Source organism: Acomys russatus, chromosome 21 (genome assembly GCF_903995435.1).
Source record: "Acomys russatus chromosome 21, mAcoRus1.1, whole genome shotgun sequence".
NCBI lineage: Eukaryota > Metazoa > Chordata > Mammalia > Rodentia > Muridae > Acomys > Acomys russatus.
In genome coordinates this window covers 54,596,846-54,619,861 of record NC_067157.1, presented here as the reverse complement: position 1 = coordinate 54,619,861, position 23,016 = coordinate 54,596,846, and the positions used below count along the sequence as shown (strand labels likewise).

General features: G+C 44.7%; 1 protein-coding gene across 1 annotated transcript in view; it reads right to left on the bottom strand.

Annotated features, from left to right (window-relative positions):
* Positions 1–23,016, bottom strand: part of Pacrg (parkin coregulated) — a 440,569-nt gene that overhangs the window by 210,469 nt on the left and 207,084 nt on the right. Inside the window, exon 3 of the mRNA XM_051164090.1 lies at positions 5,170–5,341. Within this exon, the coding sequence (XP_051020047.1) occupies positions 5,170–5,341 (172 nt within the window). The remainder of the gene's footprint in view (positions 1–5,169; positions 5,342–23,016) is intronic.

The following is a 23,016-nucleotide window of genomic DNA, read 5'->3' as shown; positions in this document are numbered from 1 at the left end:
CTCTGCTGGGCTGGGCTGGATTTTCCTCATCTTAACTGGAGATCAAACATCAATCCATAACTCCCGGGTGGGACTGCTGGAGGACTCTTAGTCCTTCGCCCTCACCCGCAACAAAACATCTTACTATTGTTCTTAACAATCAGTGCTGCCTTATTGACCCCAGCTCTGTTATTCTAGAACGTTCCATCATTGACCCTGAGTATATCGGGTTAGAATATTTTGGAGCTTATCACCAGGAATAACTCAAGAGAGTGGAAACTGAGAGAAAGGAGCCGAGGCAGCTGTGCCATGAAGTGTGATGTAAGAGGAAGAGGCAGCAGATGCTAACTTGTCAATTGTAAAACATGGGACACCTTTTCTTTTAAAGCTGGGGTCCTGAGTAGAAGAACAGAAAAAGAGAGAAAATTATATTTTTATTAATTCTTACATTTTTTTTTTCAGTTTGGAAATAAATGCTAGTGCCAATGAACATGTCTATGTTTCATTCTGGGATCATCAATTTTGTAATTAAAAAAAAAAAAAAAAATCCCAGAGGTGTGGGTCCTACCTCCCTTTTTCTCAGTGAGTTCATCAATTTTCCTGGCTTTCATAGATGCTAGTTAGAACGGTGATGCTAAGGTTGATTTTTGCCCCTGGATAAAGTCATAATTATACTAATAGCATGGTATGAAAATAAGGCCCACCCAGCAGTTACGTGTTATGCCAGCTCTGTACATCAGCCTATTTCTAGATCAATTATCCTCATCCCAGAATCCCACCTGAAGGATGTGTCTTATGCACACAGCACTTCCCACGTGAGCCAAAACTTGCATGATGCTGCAGAGGAGGCCGCATCTCTCCATGAGGAAAGTCTGATTTTCGGTGACAGGACGAGGATGGCTATACAATGACAAGCTCCTGGACTGCCATGCAGTGAGCAGCGCCTGGAGTACATTATCCTGGCTACTAGAGCTGTGTTATCAAGCTCCTATGTGGTCAGCTTTCTCTGAGAAATTGTGCTTACTGAGTTCTTAGCGATGTTTCTGCTCAGCAGTAAATGGTGACCTCTGGTGTATGGGTGCCATGTGTCTTGTCTTCGTAATGCACCACGTCTTCCAGCTCACTTACGTGTCTTCAAACGCAGATCAAACAGATTGACAGCCTCTTCGCCTAGGGTTACCACTCTCTGGTACGGTCTGCTTTAATTGTTAAAAAATAGTCAAACTATTACATAGGAACTTTCTTCATCAAGGATGTGTGGAAGGCTTCCACGCAGGCATCTTTCCTAACACAGGCTATTTTAAGGAGCAAGACAGCAACCTGGACGATGTTGGCTCTTCTGATGGGTATAGGAAAAAGGTCAAGTGGTTTCTGGAAAGAGCATTCTGGCCCCCATCCTTTGGCTTATCTGTGGAACTTGCATATCACCCTTTAAGAAATGTGGTATCCAACTAGAAGTGAGCATCTTTAATCCAAGTAGCCTAGTGGAGAGAGCAAATCACAAGTACAAAGAATTTGAGGGAGTTCAGCCTGCATCTCTCCTAAGGGCCTTGTAAAGACTCCTTCATGTGGCTGATGGACGAAGGGCAGGGTTGCATGCTGGCTACTCAGGGCCCATTTGTAGGACTTGCCTTGTCACATGAGGTCACTTTGACCCTTCATTGGTAGAAGTGTGCTAGTAGGCAACCATCTCACCATCAGTTCAAAGCTAGCAAAGCAAGTTCCAGAGCTGACTTGTGTGTAGTGATGAGAGCCGGATGGGATGCTGAAGTCCCAAGTCTTAACAGCGCTTGCTTACTTCAACTCAATGAAAGATGACCATAAGCCAAACCAAGCAATACAGACTCTGGGCAGTGAGCCCATGCTGGACTCTTTCGTCCTTGTTTTAGTCACACCATATGGCCAGTGTGAGAGGCAGCACTCACATTCGCCATTACAAGATGGCGCTGACATCCTGTGTCCCAAACTGGTAAACAAGTAATCTGCGCATGTGCGAAGGAACTTTCCACTTGTTGTGCTCTGCCTCTCCCGTGGCGTCATATCACCTGATGAGTAACAGCCAATCAGGGACTGACACATCCTAAGCGGAGAACAGTTTCCTATATAAGGAATGGGTTTCTGCTGTTTGGGGTCTCCATTTTACTTGTCGTAAGCTTATGCTCTCCCTCTTAAGACGCATTAAAGCTTTACTGCAGAAGGATCCTGTGTGTGCAGCGTCGTTCTTGCTGGCGAGACGGTAACGCGAGTCACATCTGGTGCCGAAACCCGGGAAAAATTCGTCAAAAGTTACACAACATTTTTCCTGTTTTTGAAACAGAGAACGGGGGACGAGTACATGCCCCCGTCGAATATAACCTAATTAAAGAATTGGCTGAGTCTGTCCGCAAATACGGGGTTAATGCAAATTTTACCCTGGTAATGTTGGATAGAATTGGCACTGGCACCTTAACTCCTTCTGATTGGCAGATGGTAGCAAAAGCCGCACTTCCAGACATGGGTCAATACATGGAATGGAGGGCTCTCTGGTATGAGGCCGCTCAAACACAAGCCCAGGCCAAGGCCGTTTCCATGGCACTCTTTACCCTAAATTTTTTAAATCTAGATGATAAAGGCCATACTGCGGCAGAAAGACACTATTTAGAGCCCAGCAGGCCAAAAGAAATGGTCAAATGGAAGGATGTTCTGAGTAACAAATGGAAAGGACCGGATCCTATTCTTATAAGATCTAGGGGAGCTGTGTGTGTTTTTCCACAGGATGAAGACAATCCGTTTTGGGTACCAGAAAGACTTACCAGAAAAATCCAGACGGTTCCAGAAGATGCTGATACTCAGCCTGGTGATGACCCAAGTGATAATAACAAAGAGGGAACAACGCTGGGGGATCATGTCAACATTCCCACTCCCGATGCCGACAGAATTCGAGCAAACATTAAGAGAATTAAGAACTGCCATCATTCAAGTTAATTCCACACGCCTGGATCTGTCGCTTACAGAGGGACTTTCGTCAAGGATATCTTCGGCTTTCTCCTTCTTTAAGGAATGGGTTGGGGTTGGATTATTTGGAGCTGCGATCTGCTGTGGGTTAGTGTTGACCCTATGGTTGGTCTGTAAACTCAGGGCTCAAACAAAAAGAGACAAGGTGGTTATTGCCCAAGCACTTGCAGCAGTAGAAAGTGGGACCTCCCCTGATATATGGCTATCCATGCTTAAGCAATAAGTCGCTGGCTGCTCAGCTCCTGCACCCTCAGAGTCTCAGCTCATTGCACGAGGTGGAGTGAGTAAGTTTCAGCAGCCCTGGAGAGTTGCATAGTGAGGCATTGCAGTAAAATGGCTCTGCGGCAATATGAGCTATTTACCTCTGTCTCCACTCTCTTTAATGGGTGTCTTATTGCTTCCTAAATAAAGGAATAGGGGGAGACAGTGGCTTGGTGGGCAGCCTTTAAGTCCTAAATAAGGGCAATGAGTTTTCTCTCTCTCTTTCTTCTCTGCGTGGCCTTTGCACTCGACTGGGCCTAGTTGCCATTGCACGTCGAAAGGCACCCTATATCTACGTGCACCCAGTGGCCGTTGCACCCCGCGGGGAAAATTGCCCATTGCACGCGGGACGGCACTGAGTGGTACCTCTAAAATGGTCCTCGATCGGTTGGTCCAGAGTCATGCTCCAGCCTTGATCGGACCATTTCCTTTTCCTAAGCTCATTGCCCATACAACAAACTGTAGCGAGCTGCGAACCCGATGTGGCGCCAGTTTTCACCTATTCTTTTAGTTAGGCCTTTAATTAAAAGAGAAGGGGGAGGTGTGAGAGGCTGCACTCACATTCGCCATTACAAGATGGCGCTGACATCCTGTGTCCCAAACTGGTAAACAAGTAATCTGCGCATGTGCGAAGGAACTTTCCACTTGTGCTCTGCCTCTCCCGTGGCGTCATATCACCTGATGAGTAACAGCCAATCAGGGACTGACACATCCTAAGCGGAGAACAGTTTCCTATATAAGGGATGGGTTTCTGCTGTTTGGGGTCTCCATTTTACTTGTCGTAAGCTTATGCTCTCCCTCTTAAGACGCATTAAAGCTTTACTGCAGAAGGATCCTGTGTGTGCAGCGTCGTTCTTGCTGGCGAGACGGTAACGCGAGTCACAGGCCAGAGCACACTTGAAATGACTGATGTGGATCCTGAAACTCTAGAAGCCCAGGCAGGGGTTGGCCTAGATAGGAGATGACACAGCAGGTGGAGGGGACACAGGTCCCTGTAACCCTGTGCAAGCCATGGGGCAGCTAGGCCCAAAGTTGGGAGGTAGCAATACCTGGGGTAGGTCTAAGTAGAGCAATGGTAGAACTCCATCCTATGTGGAGTTCTCAGACGCGCTGACCTCGTTTTAATTAGCAGCAATTGGAAAGGCATAGTGAGCCAGACTGGGTGTAGTGGCAACTGGTGAGGAGTCAGACCCGAGTCTGCATCTGGGGGCAGGCAGACCTCTCAAGGTGTTTATGGCAAACACCAGGCTGGCCTCTGGTGATTCTGTTACCAGCTCCAAGCAAGAGGGAAGGAAGAACAGACAGAAAGCAACACAAAGCCTAGTTTGGAGCTCGGAGAACGCAGAGGACAACCTTAGAAAGCTATAGAAGAGGCTGCTCTCAGGCAAGCTGGGGGCAGCCATGTGTGAGCAAACTGTGGAAAGGAAGCACGCCCTCATGTTATAAACAGAAACACTAGTGGTCCTTGTCCTCCTCCAGTCCCTGCAGGAACCCACTGGAGATTAAAAATTCCCTGTGCTGAGAAATCGCTCTCTGCTTTCAAGATCCCCACCCCCTCAGTGACCCCCATGACCTCACAGATACTGGGCAAAACTCTATTCCTACTTAAACATTAGAGGTGCTGTTTAGTAAGAAGTTGGGGCTTGGCTGTAGAACACACAAAGGGTCACACACTTTACCTCAGAATGGATAAGTTAGTGTCTGAACCCCGCATCAAGCCAGTCTCAAGTTAGTATGGATCTCACGTGGTTTGTTAGTTTGTGCTCAAGTCATGGTGTAACTTTAGTGATGAGAAATATTCTCAGAGACGTCTTGCCTCATAAGTCAATTTATAAAAAAATTCCCACAAAGCCCGGAGACCATCTTGGTGCACTGTATTTTACCGCTTAATTAGCAGGTTGTCACAGAGTGAGGCGTTTTTACCTGCTCACTTACTTTTTATCGGGATGATGAGCTGTGGGATGACAGGTAGGATCTTGCTGCCCCCGTGTTCCAGCATGTCATGGATTCCTTGCCGAGCAAAAAACTCATAGGGAAATGTCATCTCGCAGAGCCCGTCAAAAAACAGAGGCAGGTAGTGGTGGTAATCCAGCTTTTCAATCTCCACCTGGAAGCAGAGAGGAGACACCATGTGACTGACCCCTGCACCCGTCACCTGAGGGCGTGCCAAGCGCCTTTGATCTCTGGCAGCGAGGGTACCTTGTCAACTTTCAACTGTGTTGGTCACATACCATTATGCTGGGGACATAGCAATAATTCATTCATTTTGCTAGGGATGTTTGTTTACCACTTGGTCCAAGTTTGATTTTAAAGGTTCAAATTCAAGACAGATATTGAAAACACATGTGTAAGAGTAAAATAAACGAAAACCCAAATCAGCTGAAATAGGTTGGCAAGCAAATTTCTAACAAGAGCCTAATAAAGAATGCACATGAATGCCAATACCTGGTCAATAAGGCAATTCGGGTCACATATGGTTTCCCGGAGCACGGGTGACATAGTGCTGGTGCCATCAAGACAACAAGGGAATTCTCATCCTGAGTGAATCTTTTGGCACACAAGCCAGTCTCCCTGTCTGCTTCTTTAGGAGCAGAGATGTGTCTGACCCCCCCACTGCTGCATCCCTCACCCCCCCTGCCCCGCCCCCGATATGACAGCCTGACTTCCTTCCAGACCCCTGTAACAACTCTAGCACCATTGGGTATAGTTGGGCAATGGACACTACATTCTAGGGCAGGGAACTCAAAAGGTGGGCAGGGAACCATGTGCGTGGAATAGCCCGTCTAAGTCATTACTCATCTATTTTGTAACATGAAAGTGTCTATCCCAGCACAGTGCTGCTGTCCTCGTGGCTGTCCCAGCACAGTGCTGCTGTCCTGGTGGCTGTCCCAGCACAGTGCTGCTGTCCTCGTGGCTGTCCCAGCACAGTGCTGCTGTCCTCGTGGGCTATCCCAGCACAGTGCTGCTGTCCTCGTGGCTGTCCTAGCACAGTGCTGCTGTCCTCGTGGCTGTCCCAGCACAGTGCGGATGTCCTCGTGGCTGTCCTAGCACAGTGCTGCTGTCCTCGTGGTTGTCCCAGCACAGTGCTGCTGTCCTCGTGGCTGTCCCAGCACAGTGCTGCTGTCCTGGTGGCTGTCCCAGCACAGTGCTGCTGTCCTCGTGGCTGTCCCAGCACAGTGCTGCTGTCCTCGTGGGCTATCCCAGCACAGTGCTGCTGTCCTCGTGGCTGTCCTAGCACAGTGCTGCTGTCCTCGTGGCTGTCCCAGCACAGTGCTGCTGTCCTCGTGGTTGTCCCAGCACAGTGCTGCTGTCCTCGTGGCTGTCCCAGCACAGTGCTGCTGTCCTCGTGGCTGTCCCAGCACAGTGCTGCTGTCCTCGTGGCTGTCCTAGCACAGTGCGGATGTCCTCGTGGCCGTCCCAGGACAGTGCTGCTGTCCTGGTGGCTGTCCCAGCACAGTGCGGATGTCTTCGTGGCCATCCCAGCACAGTGCGGATGTCCTCGTGGCTGTCCCAGCACAGTGCTGCTGTCCTCATGGGCTATCCCAGCACAGTGCTGCTGTCCTCGTGGCTGTCCCAGCACAGTGCTGCTGTCCTCGTGGCTGTCCCAGCACAGTGCTGCTGTCCTCGTGGGCTATCCCAGCACAGTGCTGCTGTCCTCGTGGCTGTCCTAGCACAGTGCGGATGTCCTCGTGGCCGTCCCAGGACAGTGCTGCTGTCCTCGTGGCTGTCCCAGCACAGTGCTGCTGTCCTGGTGGCTGTCCCAGCACAGTGCGGATGTCTTCGTGGCCATCCCAGCACAGTGCGGATGTCCTCGTGGCCGTCCCAGGACAGTGCTGCTGTCCTCGTGGGCTGTCCCAGCACAGTGCTGCTGTCCTGGTGGCTGTCCCAGCACAGTGCTGCTGTCCTGGTGGCTGTCCCAGCACAGTGCTGCTGTCCTCGTGGCTGTCCCAGCACAGTGCTGCTGTCCTCGTGGCTGTCCCAGCACAGTGCGGATGTCCTCGTGGTTGTCCCAGCACAGTGCGGATGTCCTCGTGGTTGTCCCAGCACAGTGCGGATGTTCTCGTGGCTGTCCCAGCACAGTGCGGATGTCCTCGTGGCTGTCCCAGCACAGTGCGGATGTCCTCGTGGCCGTCCCAGCACAGTGCTGCTGTCCTCGTGGCTGTCCCAGCACAGTGCTGCTGTCCTGGTGGCTATCCCAGCACAGTGCAGATGTCCTCGTGGCCGTCCCAGCACAGTGCTGCTGTCCTCGTGGCTGTCCCAGCACAGTGCTGCTGTCCTCGTGGCTATCCCAGCACAGTGCAGATGTCCTCGTGGCCGTCCCAGCACAGTGCTGCTGTCCTCGTGGCTGTCCCAGCACAGTGCTGCTGTCCTCGTGGCTGTCCCAGCACAGTGCGGATGTCCTCGTGTCTGTCCCAGCACAGTGCAGATGTCCTCGTGGCTGTCCCAGCAGTGCTGCTGTCCTCATGGCTGTCTCAGCACAGTGCCTATGTCCTTGTTTCCAGGTCTTTATCAACGACCCCAGTTTCCTATCATCACCTAATCGAATGATCTTTCAGAAATGCTTGTCATATTGATAGGATACTTTCCCCCTCAGCCTTCTGGGGTCGATGGGCTGATGTCTGCTTCCTCCAGGATGTGGGCAACTGGTAGTCAACAGAGCACTTCCTTCAGTGTTTACTGTGTGTCTGAGAGAATCCAATCACAAATATAGGCAGAGGAAAAAACCCTTAGATTTAGTTTGTATTCCTTGTCAATTTACAAAACTTGCTTGATTCCAGGGAAAGAGTATGGAATTGCTGCTAAGTGCCATTGCTCTTAAGGGTCTTTGCACATTGGAAGCTGGGGTTTGGGGGGTGGTATTTTGCATGCTATGGGAAAATGACTGCTATATCACTCACACACAAATGGTACAATGTTATCTAGCTATAATTTCACCTTTTCACTACGTGTATAGTCAATGTCCACTAAACTGTTTTTCATTTATATTTTTAAGTATATATATACATATATAAACATATATACATATATAAATTCTATGTCATTAACCTCAGCTATTCTTTGTTATTGAAACTTATATTTTGCTTGTTTTCCTTTTAGCATATTGTATGTTTACATGTGCCCCACATAATTATAAAATTTGAATTTTAATATGGCCTAAAACTGCATTTTCATATGTTATTTGTAGGTTAGCTATGCCCATCTTCTTTATGGTTTCTGGTTTTATTTTTCATATATTTTTCCTTCCTGTTTCACAGTTTTATTTGGTAGATTGTGTTTTATTTATGTTAGATAGTCTTGCAATGGCTTTGAAGATAGAATAGCTTGTTTAAATACTTTATTGCAACTATCTTTTTATTTTTTAGCTATTTTCATATATATATAATTTTTTAGGGATATGAGAAAACTAAAAAAAAAATCTCTTAACAAGACAATTGACATGCCAACTTTTCTTTGGATCTTGTAGTTGTTTCCTATAATTTGAGGCAATGATGTCATGAACGACAGTGGTGCCAGAACGCCATGCTGCCCTCAGGCTTTGTTGCTGAGCACGTTGAGGTTCCATGCTGCGATAACCTGGTGAGTTGTCCTTTGGCCTGTGTCTTCATTTCCTTTATCATTGCCAATGCAATGGGATGACGTCTAATCTGATATTAACATCCCTCTGACTGATTTGCCTGAAGTGTGGTGTCCGTTCCTGTCACGTCTTTCCTTTCTCGTGCTGACTGCATGGCTTAAGGGCCTGTCCAACTCCACTTATGGCGGGATTTCCTTTTCCTCTTCCATTTTCATAATATTTCTTTAAATGGCAGATATTGAGTACCAACATGACTCTGTTTTCAAAAAGCTTTGTAAAGAAAATTCATAAAGTAAAATAGAAAAAGGAAGGAGCAACTGAACATAAGGAAATTGAATGAAAGACCGAACGATGAGACTGAGAAAGAAGGGGGGTTATCCCACATCACTGACCACAGCCATTCTTTGTTACTAAAACTCGTGAAGAGTTCCTTTCCTGACCTGTTTGTTACCTAGCACGTCAGCCTTCAGTGTAGATCTGCTGTCTGCACAGTGTACAACAGCTCACTATTGCAGGCTGACAAAACAAACTTCTTTAAATGTTATAGGTCCTGCCCACTAGATAAAGGTGACATCCATATGTAACTTTCTGCTCATTTTATGAAGGTAGCACTACATCCTTTTATCGTCTAGGGGCCCATTTTATAAGCATAATTTTGTTTTTGTTGTTGATGTTGAATTTGCTTATGCTCTTGGGTCCACTTAGCATTGAGAGTTCTATGGGCAGGTGTTTTAATATCAATTTTTCTGAAAAATTTTTTATTATCCTTCCCCCCTCCAATCCCCTCTTATTCCCTTAAATTTCTCTTGGAGCAATAGGACCATTTCCACAGAAACATATTTCAAAAGAATTCTCTAGACTGACTTCGGTATCTTTCCACTTTTACTCTCTCTTTACCTGCTTTCCTTTGATCAAGGCCACCAATGATCACCTTTTATCTAATCCTCTCATCCCTCTTCTGATCACATTAGTATAACACAGGTAGTCCCATGAACTTACCATCTTCCCTGGCCTGGCACCACATCCCCAATGCTGAGTCCCACACATTCCTTTGGGTGTCGGATTTCCACTGGTCCTGATCCAAGTCCACAGAGTCTCCCTGACATGTGCTTTGAGTGACCTCACATCACACTCCCCTCTCCAGCATGCGGAGTGCTCTGGAGATCCTCCTCCCACCTTATACACTCCTTTAGATGTACATTCCTTATAGCTCAGGTTGCCAGGTAGCTGGGTGCCTCAAAAACAGGCATGTAAAACAGGCTCAGGAAACAGGGCCGTGGAGATGGCTCAACTGGTTAAGTGAATACCATGCAAGTACGGTCCTACCTCAGGTCCTCACACTCACATGAAAAGCCAGATATAGTAGTCGTGTGCAAAGCCAGGTGTGGTGGTATATGAAGCCAGGCATGGTGGTGTGCAAGGCCAGGTGTGGTGGTGTATGAAGCCAGGCATGGTGGTGTGCAAGGCCAGGTGTGGTGGTGTGCAAAGCTAGGTGTAGCGGGGTACAACTATGATCTCATCCCTGGGAGGGCAGAGACAAGAGGATTCCAAGGGCTTCTTGGCCATGGATAAATCAGGAACTACAGGTCTAGTGGGAGACTCTCAAAAACAAGGTGGACATCTTTAGCCAGATATTTTGCTACTTTGTGGGTTCCTTTTCCTACCACCCTACTCTACTCTTATTCTGCCCTTTCAGCCCCCAAGCACGAGGTAGAAGAGAAAGAAGGTCACAGAGGAAAGGGGACATCAGTAACATTAGGCTAATTCCTGCTGATTAGGGGCATTGGTTCTGTGGGGCAAGTTTGATTTTTTTCTGTCAGGATCTTCACTTACTTCTACTCGTATCTTTGTACATGGCCACTCGACAAACAGCAACCAACCACAACAATGGCAACCAGCAACCGACAGTAGCAGCTGCTGCAGTGCCTCTCAGGGCTCTAGCATTTATATGCCCTCTCAAGAGTTCCCAGAGTTCCAAATGTCACACACTTGCAGAAACTATCTGCAGCTGGAAAAATCACACCCCTGCCAGAGCACAAGGCAAATCATAGTTAGCTGTGGATAATCTGAAGCAGCCCCACACCCCACACCTGGGATTAAAACAAAAGCAAACTCCAATAATGTTTCTGTGTTTTTAAAGAAACCAAAATTCTCACTACATTTCCCCTTTTCTGTATTTATTCATTTATTTATATACTTAATTTCCTTTTATTTTTCAAATAACTTAAAAAAAACAGTAAATCAGGAAACAAAAAGCAGGAAGATATGGAAAAGTTCTTTTGTTTGTTTGTTTTTGTTTTTAGAGTCAGGGTTTCTCTGTGTAATCTTGGCTGTTCTGGACTCACTTTGTAGACCAGGCTGGCCTTGAACTCACATCGATCTGCCTGCCTCTGCCTCCTGAGTGCTCAAAGTTATTAAAATTAAGTATAATTGTACTATTGATAACACTTGTGCTATGTTTAGTGGTAAATAATAGACAGAGACATTTTAAAATATATATTATTAATTTATTCATATTACATCTCAATTGTTATCCCATCCTTTGTATCCTCCCATTCCTCCCTCCCTCCCATTTTCCCCTTACTCCCCTCCCCTATGACTGTGACTGAGGGGAACTTCCTCCCCCTGTATATGCTCATAGGGTATCAAGTCTCTTTTTGGTAGCCTGCTATCCTTCCTCTGAGTGCCACTAGGCCTCCCCATCCAGGGAATGTGGTCAAATATGGGGCGCCAGAGTTTGTATGAAAGTCAGATCCCACTCTCCACTCAACTGTGGAGAATGTCCTGTCCATTGGCTAGATCTGGGTAGGGGTTCAAAGTTTACTGCACGTATTGTCCTTGGCTAGTGCCATAGTTTGAGCAGGATCCCTGGGCCAAGATCTGCCCATCATAATGTTCTTGTAGGTTTCTAGGACCCTCTGGATCCTTCTATTTCCCCATTCTCCCATGCTTCTCTAACATAGAGTCCTAATAGGATGTCCTCCTCTCTGTCCCACTCTCCTGGTAAGTGAAGACTTTCATGGGACCTGCCCCTTGGGCTAGTGTCCAGATATAAGTGAGTATACACCATTTGGCTCTTTCTGCTTCTGGGTTAACTCACTCATTATGATCATTTCTAGTTCAATCCATTTGTCCACAAATTTTGGTAATTCCTTGTTTTTAATAGCTGAGTAGTATTCCATACTACTCAGAAGAATAGTAGTATTCTACTGAGGGACACTTAGGCTGTTTTCGGGTTCTGACTATTATGAATAAGGCTGCTATGAACATGGTTGAACAAATCTTCTTGTTGTATGCTGGAGCATCTTCTGGATATATTTCAAGGAGTAGAATAGCTGGGTCTTGAGGAAACCTTATTCCCACTTTTCTGAGAAAGTGCCAGATAGATTTCCAAAGTGCTTAAGGTCAACAATTAATAAATGGGACCTCATGAGGCTGAGAAGCTTCTGTAAGGCAAGAGGCACTGTCAACAGAACAAAACGACAGCCTACAGACTGGGAAAAGATCTTCATCAACCCTACATCTGACAAAGGTCTAATATCCAAAATATAAAAAGAACTCAAGAAATTAACACCAACAAACCAAATAACCCAATTGAGAAATGGAACTCAGAACTAAACAGAGAATTCTCAATAGAGGAATATCAAATGGCTGAGAAAAGCTTAAAGGAATGCTCAACCTCCTTAGTCATCAGGGAAATGCAAATCAAAACAACTCTGAGATTCCATCTTACACCCATCAGAATGGCTAAGATCAAAAATTCAAGTGACACCACATGCTGGCGAGGACGTGGGGAGAGAGGAGCACTCCTTCACTGCTGGTGGGAGTGCAGACAGAGACCTTTTTTAATGAACTAAACACTTTGTCCCAAGATCTTAGAGCCACTAAGTGATATTATTCTGTAGTAGCATCATTGAGTTGACCATGTTCTTGTAGACCAGAGTACCATCCTTTACCCAGAAACTGATCTTTGACAATATGCATTCTGCTTGCTCTAGTTTGCTGTTCAATATTTGAGACTTTTTTCTTACTCCACATTAACCATTGTAACTGCTGACTGGCCTCTAGTACAGCTGTTAACAACTCCCTCCATTCCTAGGGAATAATGCTATTTAGAGTAGCCCAGTTACTTAGAATTTGTTTTACATAGGGTAAATGCACGACATAAGACTTCATAGTCTCTTTAAAACACCTCAGATCTATCATTTATATAGGAAGCCACCCTATTTCACCATGATCATGATCCACACCATTAGCAGGCATGTGTTGTATGATTACTGGGAAAACCAATGATGATTCTGGAATCCCAGGACACCAATTCTCTATCTCTGGAGGCACAGTTGGTTTGATATTAACCCTTTCTTTCAAAACAAACTGTTTCAGCTTTTCTTTGACTCTGTCACCCTAAATAGCCTCTTCCTCCTCCTGGTGGTACATTCAGCTCCTTGTCCCACTGAGGGGCTGCATTGACTGTTGACTGAAAGTGTGTGGTACCAGGCTGGGCCACAATCTGCCTTCTAGCACAGTTTATTCACCTCTTTCCTCCTAGGGGAAACTCCCAGCCTCTTGCTCAGTCACCGGGTCTGGCACTACTCCCTTCCCAAGTGCTTCCACCTCCACCTATATCTTTTATAGTTGCATAACCAGCTCTTCAACTCTTTTTTTTAAAAAAAAATAGAGTACAGTATCCTTTTGATTTTGCCATTTCAGCCATTGTTTGTTCCCACTCCGTTTTTGTTTTGTTTTGTTTTGTTTTTAGACACAATATAGGAAGGGGAAAAAGAAAAACACAGAAAATCCCCCTCTGAGAGCAAAGCAGGGTATACCCAGTGGTTGCAGCAACAATAAGCCTTTTGCTGGTGTCTTGTCACAATACATCCATCCCTTCTTTCCCTGATGTTTCCTCTATGACTCTTGAAACAAAATTTACCATTCTTTCTAGCCCCAACTTGAGTGCCAAACAGCATTGAGGAAGATACCTTATATCAACCTGTGATCTGCACAACTGTGGTCATTTACACACACACATAGACACACACCCCTTAGACATTTTCTTTCTCAGAGGTATGGAAGCTGGGAATGCAGTGTCAGGTGTCAGCATGGCCAGGTTATGCAGAGGGTTCTTTTTCCTACTTTGGAGAGCACACCCTCCCTCCCCTGTCCCAGGACCACTCTTCTGTACATGTAGAAAGTGGGCTCTTGTATCTCTGCCCCTTCTCAGAAGGATATTAATACTTTTGGACTCACTTGTCTTTTATCATCTGTATACAAGCCCGGCTCCGATCCCAGGTGCATTGGATTTAGCGCCTACATGTGGTAGATGGGGATGGAGTGTGGGCATCTCAGTCCATGCCACTTCCCTTATGCTCAGAGCACTCTGAGGTCGCCTAGATACGAGCTCAGTGAGGCCCCTCTACCAACATCTTTACCCTCCCTGATTTTTTCTAACCCTATCACCAGCTGCTAAGACTCTTCAGCTCTGATAACCAGTGGTCTTGCCACTGCCGAGGTTATGTATGTATGTGAGTATGTATGTATGTATGTGCGTATATATGTATGTGTGTATTATGTACTTATGAGTGTGAGCAGGCCATGGTGTGCTTGTCGGGATCAGAAGACAACTTTCAGGGATCAGTTTTGTCTTCCATCATATTGGTGCCGTGAATTAAATCCGGGTCCTTTGGCTTGGCACCTTTATCTATTGAGTCATCTTGCTGAGCCATGGATTTTAATTCTGACCTTTTGAATCCACTTCCTCTTTTAAGGACCTCAAAACTCTACTCAGTTGAGAAATGATGGTCAGTGATGATAGCCTATATTCATCAAAGGCTGGGCTATGGCCAGGGTCCTAGAGAGTCTAGAGTTTTATGTTGACCCTGAAGCAGAAAGGTATGTATGCATCCCTATAAGTTTCCATATTCTACAACCTTATTCTCAAAGAAAATGTTTTTGTTCTCTCTGTGGGGATGCAGTGCTTATTCATATCTCATGACAATATTTTGAGTAGTTTAACAGATAACCAAGATAGACTATTTGATTCTTGCCTGCAATTCAATAGAAGTCATGTTCCGTGTTCACAAACTAGCCTGTATATATTTAAAACCTTACAACTTGAAGTCTATATTTCCATAGAAATATCAGGTGCAACCACCCTAAAATAAATCCATGTTGGCAATGATAAGGTGCACATTTAAAAATCTAGATGCTGAGACTATTTATGATTTGGCCTAAGTCTTGAAAAGAGCAAATAAGGAGGTGTGTTATTTATAGTGTACGGTGTCATTACCATGACTGCCACACTGTAGAGTGCTTCATTTAGTTTTAAAAATGGCTTTTTATGGTTCATTTAGCAACAAATGTCTTTCCAGCTATGTAGTTTTCTGATCATAAGGTGACCGGTTTAGTGCTAATATAATGTGTATTATTCAAGAACCTCCATAGAAAATAGTTTACAAATTTGGTTGTCTTCTTAGGAAAGCCTATGAAATAAAGAAGCAGAAGCCACTCTTTGGACTTAGACACAGACAAGGGCTCTTTTGGACACAAAGGTTAAAGTCACAGGTGTTGCACTGGTTAGCAGCCTGTTGGACGTTAACGCCAGAGATATGAAGTGTTCTTACACACAGAATTCATAGAATTCATGGAACCTTTGTAAGGGTCACACTGCTTGCATTGCTGCGTCTATTCGTCCTCCAGTGACCTTCTCTATGTCCCATAGCCCATCAAATACAGCATTTTCCCCCATAACAAATATCCCAGGCAACAGTGCCCTTCTTAATGGTAAGAAACATAGTGTGGTTAACAACTTCTGGAACATTCTGACCAGAGATCATCACATTCTCCATATGGTTGCATCAATTAGCAAGTGGAATACAGAAAATATGTGCTATCACAACCCATCAGATAGTTCCTGAGGACACTACTTAGAATTATAAACTAATGTATAAAGGTATAATTAGCTGTGGGTGTATTATGGATGCATTTGATTTGTACTTACAATGACATTTCTAAAACCCTCACAGGCAGCCACTGACTTGCTGCAGGAAGTCTTGTGAATTCTATAGGTCTTAAGCACTGTCTGTAGATGACATACATAAAACACTTCACACATAGGGTCCTATTTTTATGTGTGTGTAGACACAGTACTGGTGAATAACTTAAAATTGTTTCAGCCATTTTATGTTTCAGCTATGCTAAATATACAATAAAAACAATTGATTTTGTTGACACTGGAAACTTTTTAACATTAGAAGTGTTCTCTGGCATAGAAAAGAGGCCAAAACAGGAAGATGGCAGAACAGACCAAGATCCACACATATAAGTTAAGCATATATGTGTATTCAACACACATACACACACACACAACTTATATACACATATAAGTTAAAATACAAAAGAAACAAGACATTTGCTGGGAAGAAATAATAGTATCTCTTACTTAAAATCAAAGCTAGGTCCCACAGTAGAGTGGCCACAGGGGAGGAGAAAACTGGAGATCTCGATCACGGGGCTGTAGCAGTAACTGAGGCAGGAAGAGAGTGACACACTGGGAGAGGTGGCAGAGTCCCTCAGTTAAGGCAGACTTCCACAACTAATGGGAGAAGTACAGCAGCAGGTATGGCAGGAAAAGCCATTTCTGAAGAGATAATGGCTGAGAAGCTTTTGCAATTAAAGGAAGATGCATGTATTCAGATGAAAGATGCAAGTCTAGACATTTTAAAGAAAAGCCACAAAACTCCAAAGTCAAAGATTTAAAAGCAGTTAGACAACTGACAGACCATATATAAAGGATCAAAATTAAACTGAAGTCTTATTTCTCATTAACAGAAGAGAAACCAAGAGATGGTGGGAAAAAAAAAAAAAAAAAAAAAAAAAAAAAAAAACCTTCCTGCATTCTGGGAGAACAAATCCCTTCTGCTGCAGAGCAACCCAGGGGAGTACCCAGCAGAGACAAGGAAGAATTCAGCACACCTCACCAGCGCCAAGAGGCATTTTATAACCTCTGGCTCATCAAAGGATGCTTTTGTAAGGTTGACCAAATTCAGGACAAAGAAGATAAACCAAATACACTGTTGAGAAGTTGACAAGAGAATAGCCACAGACCGTACACCCTTTAGAAACCATCAATAAAGTGGAGCCGTGATGTTGAGGCAGCAACAGTACAGATGTGAAAAGAGCAAACAAGTCAAGGCCGATCCTGGCAGCGATGATTGCCTACCTTTGTGGCCAGTTAGCATTAAAACGCAAGGATCTCTTGAAAAATAGAAACAAAATCAAGTTCCACGAGAACAGGATGGAGAAAACGGAGTGCATCAAGCTCTAGAAGTCCACCAGGAAGCTCATTAAACAGTCCTACCTAGGAAAAGACAGGCAGTCAGGACATCTAAGATCAAGCTAAATACATAAGCAAAGCACTGTAATGGGTCAAGCCCACTCTCAAAAGACAGGCTACCACAAGAGGAAACTGTGTCCCTTGTTAGATTTTAGTGTATAATGGATATACTCAAGATGAAAAGTGGGAAATAAGAGGCAGGATAAATTCTTGGGGAGGAATATATATATATTCACACACACACACATATATATAGGACATATATATATATATGCTAACATATATATGACAGCATATACATATGCTGTCAAAATGGCACACAATACACAGCAATACACACTCACATGCACATACACACATACACTCACACGACATTTTGACAGATTTTGCTAAGTAGTATTTCACAGAGAAGGTACCAAGTTATATCCACATAAGCAATAAAGCAGTACCTGTGTTTCTACTGTTTTTCAGAGAGAATGCTATCATAGCTTGATTCTTAATACTATTAGAGGTAAAATGGCGTTTCAATGTGGCTTTAACTTCCATTTCTCGTTCTGTGTGCATAACCACCTTTCAAAGACACTTTTAAAAGCCGTTTGTACACTCTCTCCTGTGAATTATATTTTCATATTTCATGCTATTTTTCATTATGAACCATTGGGGTTTTTTCAGGTCTTTTATTTTGGGGGAGCAGAGTCATTTGTACGTGGGAGGAGCACCTCATTTTTCTTTTGCCAATGCTGCCATTGCTATGCTGGCTACCTTTTCAATCTTATGGGTTCTGAATTTGAGTGATCATTATAAAGGTTTTCTCCAATTTTGTGTCACAGAGAATACAGCCAGTTAGAAAACATTTGTGGTCATCCTAGTGCCTTCATATTTTCTTTCCATCTTAATCACTAGTGTGTTGGTGACTTTCTGGTGTGGTGCGCAAGGTCTGTTTTCAGTTGTGGTCCCTTCCAGCCACACAGCCCACTTAGAAAGACTCTCCTTTTACAGAAAAGTCCTGCCTGGCTTTCGCTCCTTTCCTTGGCTTGGCAACTGTTCATGAGCCTACAACCCTTTATTTAATTATGACAACTACCCGAGAGCTGTTAATACTCTGCAGGATAGCTATAGCCACAGATTTTTACTGCTACCATAGTTTTCACTTTAACTATTAAAAAAATTTTAAACTTCAAAATACATTTGAGACGTCAGGTGCACTTTGTGGGCCCACAGTGGACTTCAGATTTGACAACAATATAAAATGCCTTCTTTGAAAACAACACTCTATAAAAGGAGTCTTGAGAGACCTAAAATGTGTCCTGGATGTCATATATTTTTTTTTTTTAAAGAAAATTAAACAAATAACACTAAGGCAAAAAGCCAAACTTCTAGTGCTCACAGATTCAGAAATTTAGAAATTCTTTTGAATTACTCATAGACCATCATCGACAGCAATGAAAAAATCACTACAGGAAAAAAAAAAAAAAAAGCCACCACATTTGAAGCACTGAACCACAACGGAATTATGTAACCTCCAAAGAAAAGAATAATGCCGCTTTCCGAGATGTCTTTTACGAAAAGGAGGCTGAAGACAGTAACGCAACTCACCACATGAACCAGAGCACAAAACTGCAGTCACTTGACGACAACTGAACCCCATGAAAGTCAAGATTCCAACAGTATGTTAAAACCAGGACCTAGTGGGTGGAGAGCTAGGGTGTTATTAACGTTAAATGTTTAGACTAAATCTAAGGGGAAATGCGTCAGCAAACATGACATTCCATGGCGCGGCTTTGACAGCTGTCACATTACTTTATTCAGTGTTGTTAAGGAGGCTCCTGCTAATATAACAGGACAAGAAAAAAATGAGCTTGAAAATATTCAAGAGAGAGAGAAATTTACTCAGAGTTGAGGCTGAGATGGGATTTACAATTTTTGGTTAGGATTCATGGGATTTACAAACATTTTTAACCAGTAAAGGAACTCGGAGTATTAGCTGAGTTAAAAAAAAAATTCAACGTACCAAAGAGAACAGCATTGCCATATGTGGTTAAAAAATATTTTTAAAATGCTTTTTTCCGAAGATTGCAATAGAAATAAATGACACTCAATATATATAATTATTGGTAAGTATAAATGCAAAACAGGAAAGATCTTTGGGGACCAAAGATCCCCATGGGCCAAGCTCATAGATGGGTAGACAGAAACTTACAAAAAATGGTATTCCATGGCCATCTTCATTGCCGCAACAGCCACTACTTTATATAAATACTGATGCCTCTGTCTAGGAGGAGGATATTAATTACGGAGTCACAAATCTTGGCGTGGGGTAGGAAATCAAATTACTTTGTACAATAACCTTATTTTAAGTTTCTGTCAAAAATGCTACCAAGTCAGTTAAAGGTCAGTTGTAAGCAGATCTCGAATTTATTCACACTTAACCTTTATTACAGAGAAATTTATGCTCGTAACTGTAGCAGTCAATGAGGGATACTTCCGAGCGTAATAAAGAAGGGATCTCGGGTTCTGTGGCTTTGGACATTCCCACTCCCCATCCCTGGCAAAAAAGTTAAGGTAGGAAAATGCTTAAAAACTTAAAACTAGCATTTATTTTAACCAAGGAGAAAGACAAAGTGGTAAAATGTGTATAAAAATACAACCTTAGAGTTTATCTTTTCTTTAGCACATTCCTGGACGATGCTAAAAACAGCACTGTCTGGAGACGTGCAGGAGGCATGGGTCTAGGGGCAGCAGACGTTCATAAAACAAAACAGGAAGTGAGTGACGGGCCTGGACCGTGTCAGCAGAATTTCAGGAACTGACAGCGAGACACTGTTTGTGGCTCCTGACACTGGTGCTAATTGTAGAACATGCCAATGTTTAATAAAACTGTCATTGAATGCAGTACAGTTGATATTAATACACTCAAGGCAACTTTGAGAAGGACCAATTGTGTGTGGGGGGGAGGAACAGCATACTGTTCGTGTATCAGACAGAGGTTGGTTAAACTTTACTTATGTTATTTGTACTCAGGATTTCTTTTATTTCTTAGTCAGGAAACTAAAGAAAAAGTTAAACGTGAACAAGTCACAGAAAGTAATGTTACAAATGGTCCGATGCTCGAGTCAGGCACACAACAAGAATGCCTAGGAAGAGGCCCAGATCAAGAGAAAGAAGATATAACTATGGGATGGAGTGAGTGGAGAATGTGCCATCAGGTGGACGGCTGTGACAAGACTGGAGGATGGGGATGGTCACCGTTTGGGGAAAGAACCTCTGAGAAAGGCCAGGCGGAAGACAGCAGAGCTTATTCGGGAGACTGTCTGTTTTGAGCTGACCCCGTTTGAGGTGACCTGCCAGGTAGTTCTGGGGAGGCAGGAAGGCCTCTGTGTCAGGTGGAGACTGGAGTAGACATTTTAGGAAAGGTTAGAGATGAAGCAGTGGGTGTGTGATTAGCAATGTTCCAGTGGTGACTGCAGGAGGACCAGAGCTCAGGGGTCACTGAGAGTGCGGAAACAGCATATAAGCCGCAGTGGAAGATCAAATGTGAAGCCACAGGGGCCTGACTCATGGTCATGACCTCTAACACAAGACAAGAGAAAAATGACAGGAAAGGATCACCTAGCTAGCCAGCTACTTACCTACCTACCTGTCTGCCTACCTACCTACCTACCTGCCTGCCTACCTACCTACCTGCCTGCCTGCCTACCTACCTACATGCCTACCTGCCTACCTGCCTACCTACCTACCTACCTACCTGCCTGCTTACGTACCTATCTACCTGCCTGCCTGCCTCCCATCTATCTATGGGGGAAATAGAGGAAACAAGATTATGTGATTAACTAGGCATAGAAAGTGGAGGACAGGGTGGAATACAAATGGCAGCTATGTCTTCAACATTAGGGACAGACAATAGGACTCTGACTGTCAGAACCAGGAGCTACTCAAGGACTGGGCCATGTGTTCAACTTGAGGTTTAAGATGAGACCAAAGACTTAAGAGCCACACACACAAATATCAGTGCAGGCAGCATAGCATCTGCACAAAAGGCCACGGTGGTCAGGGAGGCACAAAGAGATTCCTGAAAAAAAGCTCCAGTACGTCCTCACAGAGAAGACAAGGAGGTGAAACCAATGCTTAAAGAGAAGAGCCTTGTGCAGGCAGACAGGGGTCATGGCCTTGGCCTGAGGAAAGCTATGGGTGGGGAGTTTGTCTATGTGCCCCAGAGGAAGGAAATGCTGGATACAGGAAAACTTGGCTGAGTGTTTGCAGTCAGCTACCCAAGAAGGAAGCATGAGTCTTGTACTAGAAGTATTTCTGGAGAAACTTGAGTCATGTCATGGGGAGAGACCATCAACAGCACATTCAGACCTCCTTCTTCCTCCCCAGTACTGTAGCACGGCCCAACCCAAGGATAGGCTGCGAGTCTCTAGGTCTCCGAGTGCTGATCTTTGTTGTCCTGGGGATGTTCCATGCAAGTGAGGATGGGCATGGTCAGGTGAGAGCTCTGAGAAGACCCTACTGTTCGGGATGTATGTTCCACCCATTGTTGGGAGCTGCATCCTTTCACAGGAACTCATGGTACAAGCTACCTTGTACTTGGCAATGGTCAAATCATTAGACTCTCAAGTGGCCTCCCCCAAAGGTTCTGTCTTCTCTCATTCATTCTTCAGGGTATGGTCTATCTTCCCTCGCAAAAATACCATGTTCATGGGCCTCAGCTGTGAAAGGCCCTCCAGGGTCTGTGTGCAAGGGTGGTGTCTAAACCGTGGACCACCCAGGCTTGGCTCTCACAGTCTGCCCACAGGTTCACCTTCCAGCTTCACTAGGGAATGCCCCTTTATCTCCTAAGTTCCAGTTGCAAAGAAATAGGCCCCTCTGATGAATATGCCCTGGAATCCTGGAATGCTTCCCCACTTTTCTCTATTCCTTGTGAATTCTTCCACATCACTGCAGTTCAGAGCATAGACGGCCCCACCTCCTCCCTGTCTGTGCTACAAGTTAGCTATATGACCTTGTACAAGTCACGCTTGGGATCCTCACTCAAACAGCAATGTTATCAGCACACATCAGCCATCTTTGGTAAATAAAACAGTTGGCTCATTCATGTAAACCTTTAAGCACTGCCCGGCACATGTTCATCCTCATTACTGACACTTGACTGTGATAGCAACAGACACATTATAATTACATGAGCAATTAATGAACGTGTACTCAAATATTTACCAAGATTCCAATAGAAATCAAACCCCTTGTTGCCTTTCTAGTTGGACCAGCGAAGCAGGACACAAAGGGCTCTGTAGGAGCAGGAGAGAGAATGAAAGCCAATGGCTAGCAGCACACGCCTAGATCCTGCACACAGTGTGGTGGCTTCTCACATGGGCACGCCTCATGTATGCACATGCACCTGTACACACACAGGTGTGACGCAGACAGAGAGACTGAAGAAGAATCAGAGAGTGCCTGAGTCTGTTGGCAGAGGACAGCAATTGGCTATGGCACGTTGTTTATCAGGAAATGGGCCAAGAAAGTTTCAAGCTACATCAGAGACTGGTGGTGACCATGCCAAGTCAGAGACAATGTGCCACATTGTTAAGTTATCACCTCAGGTGTGAGGTGGGCTGTAGAGTCAGCCTGAAACCAAGGTTCAGTAACATCATGGGATATCATGGATGTTCAAAGAACAGATGAAGAGCCAGCTCCAACCATGGGAACTTTAACCATAGACACAGGGTGGAGGCCCTACCTAAGGTGGATGAGCTGACCTAGTACCTAAGCTCTAGATGAGCTGACCTACTATGTAAGCTCTGGATGAGATGACCTACTGCCTAAGCTCTGGATGAGATGACCTACTGCCTAAGCTCTGGATGAGATGACCTACTGCCTA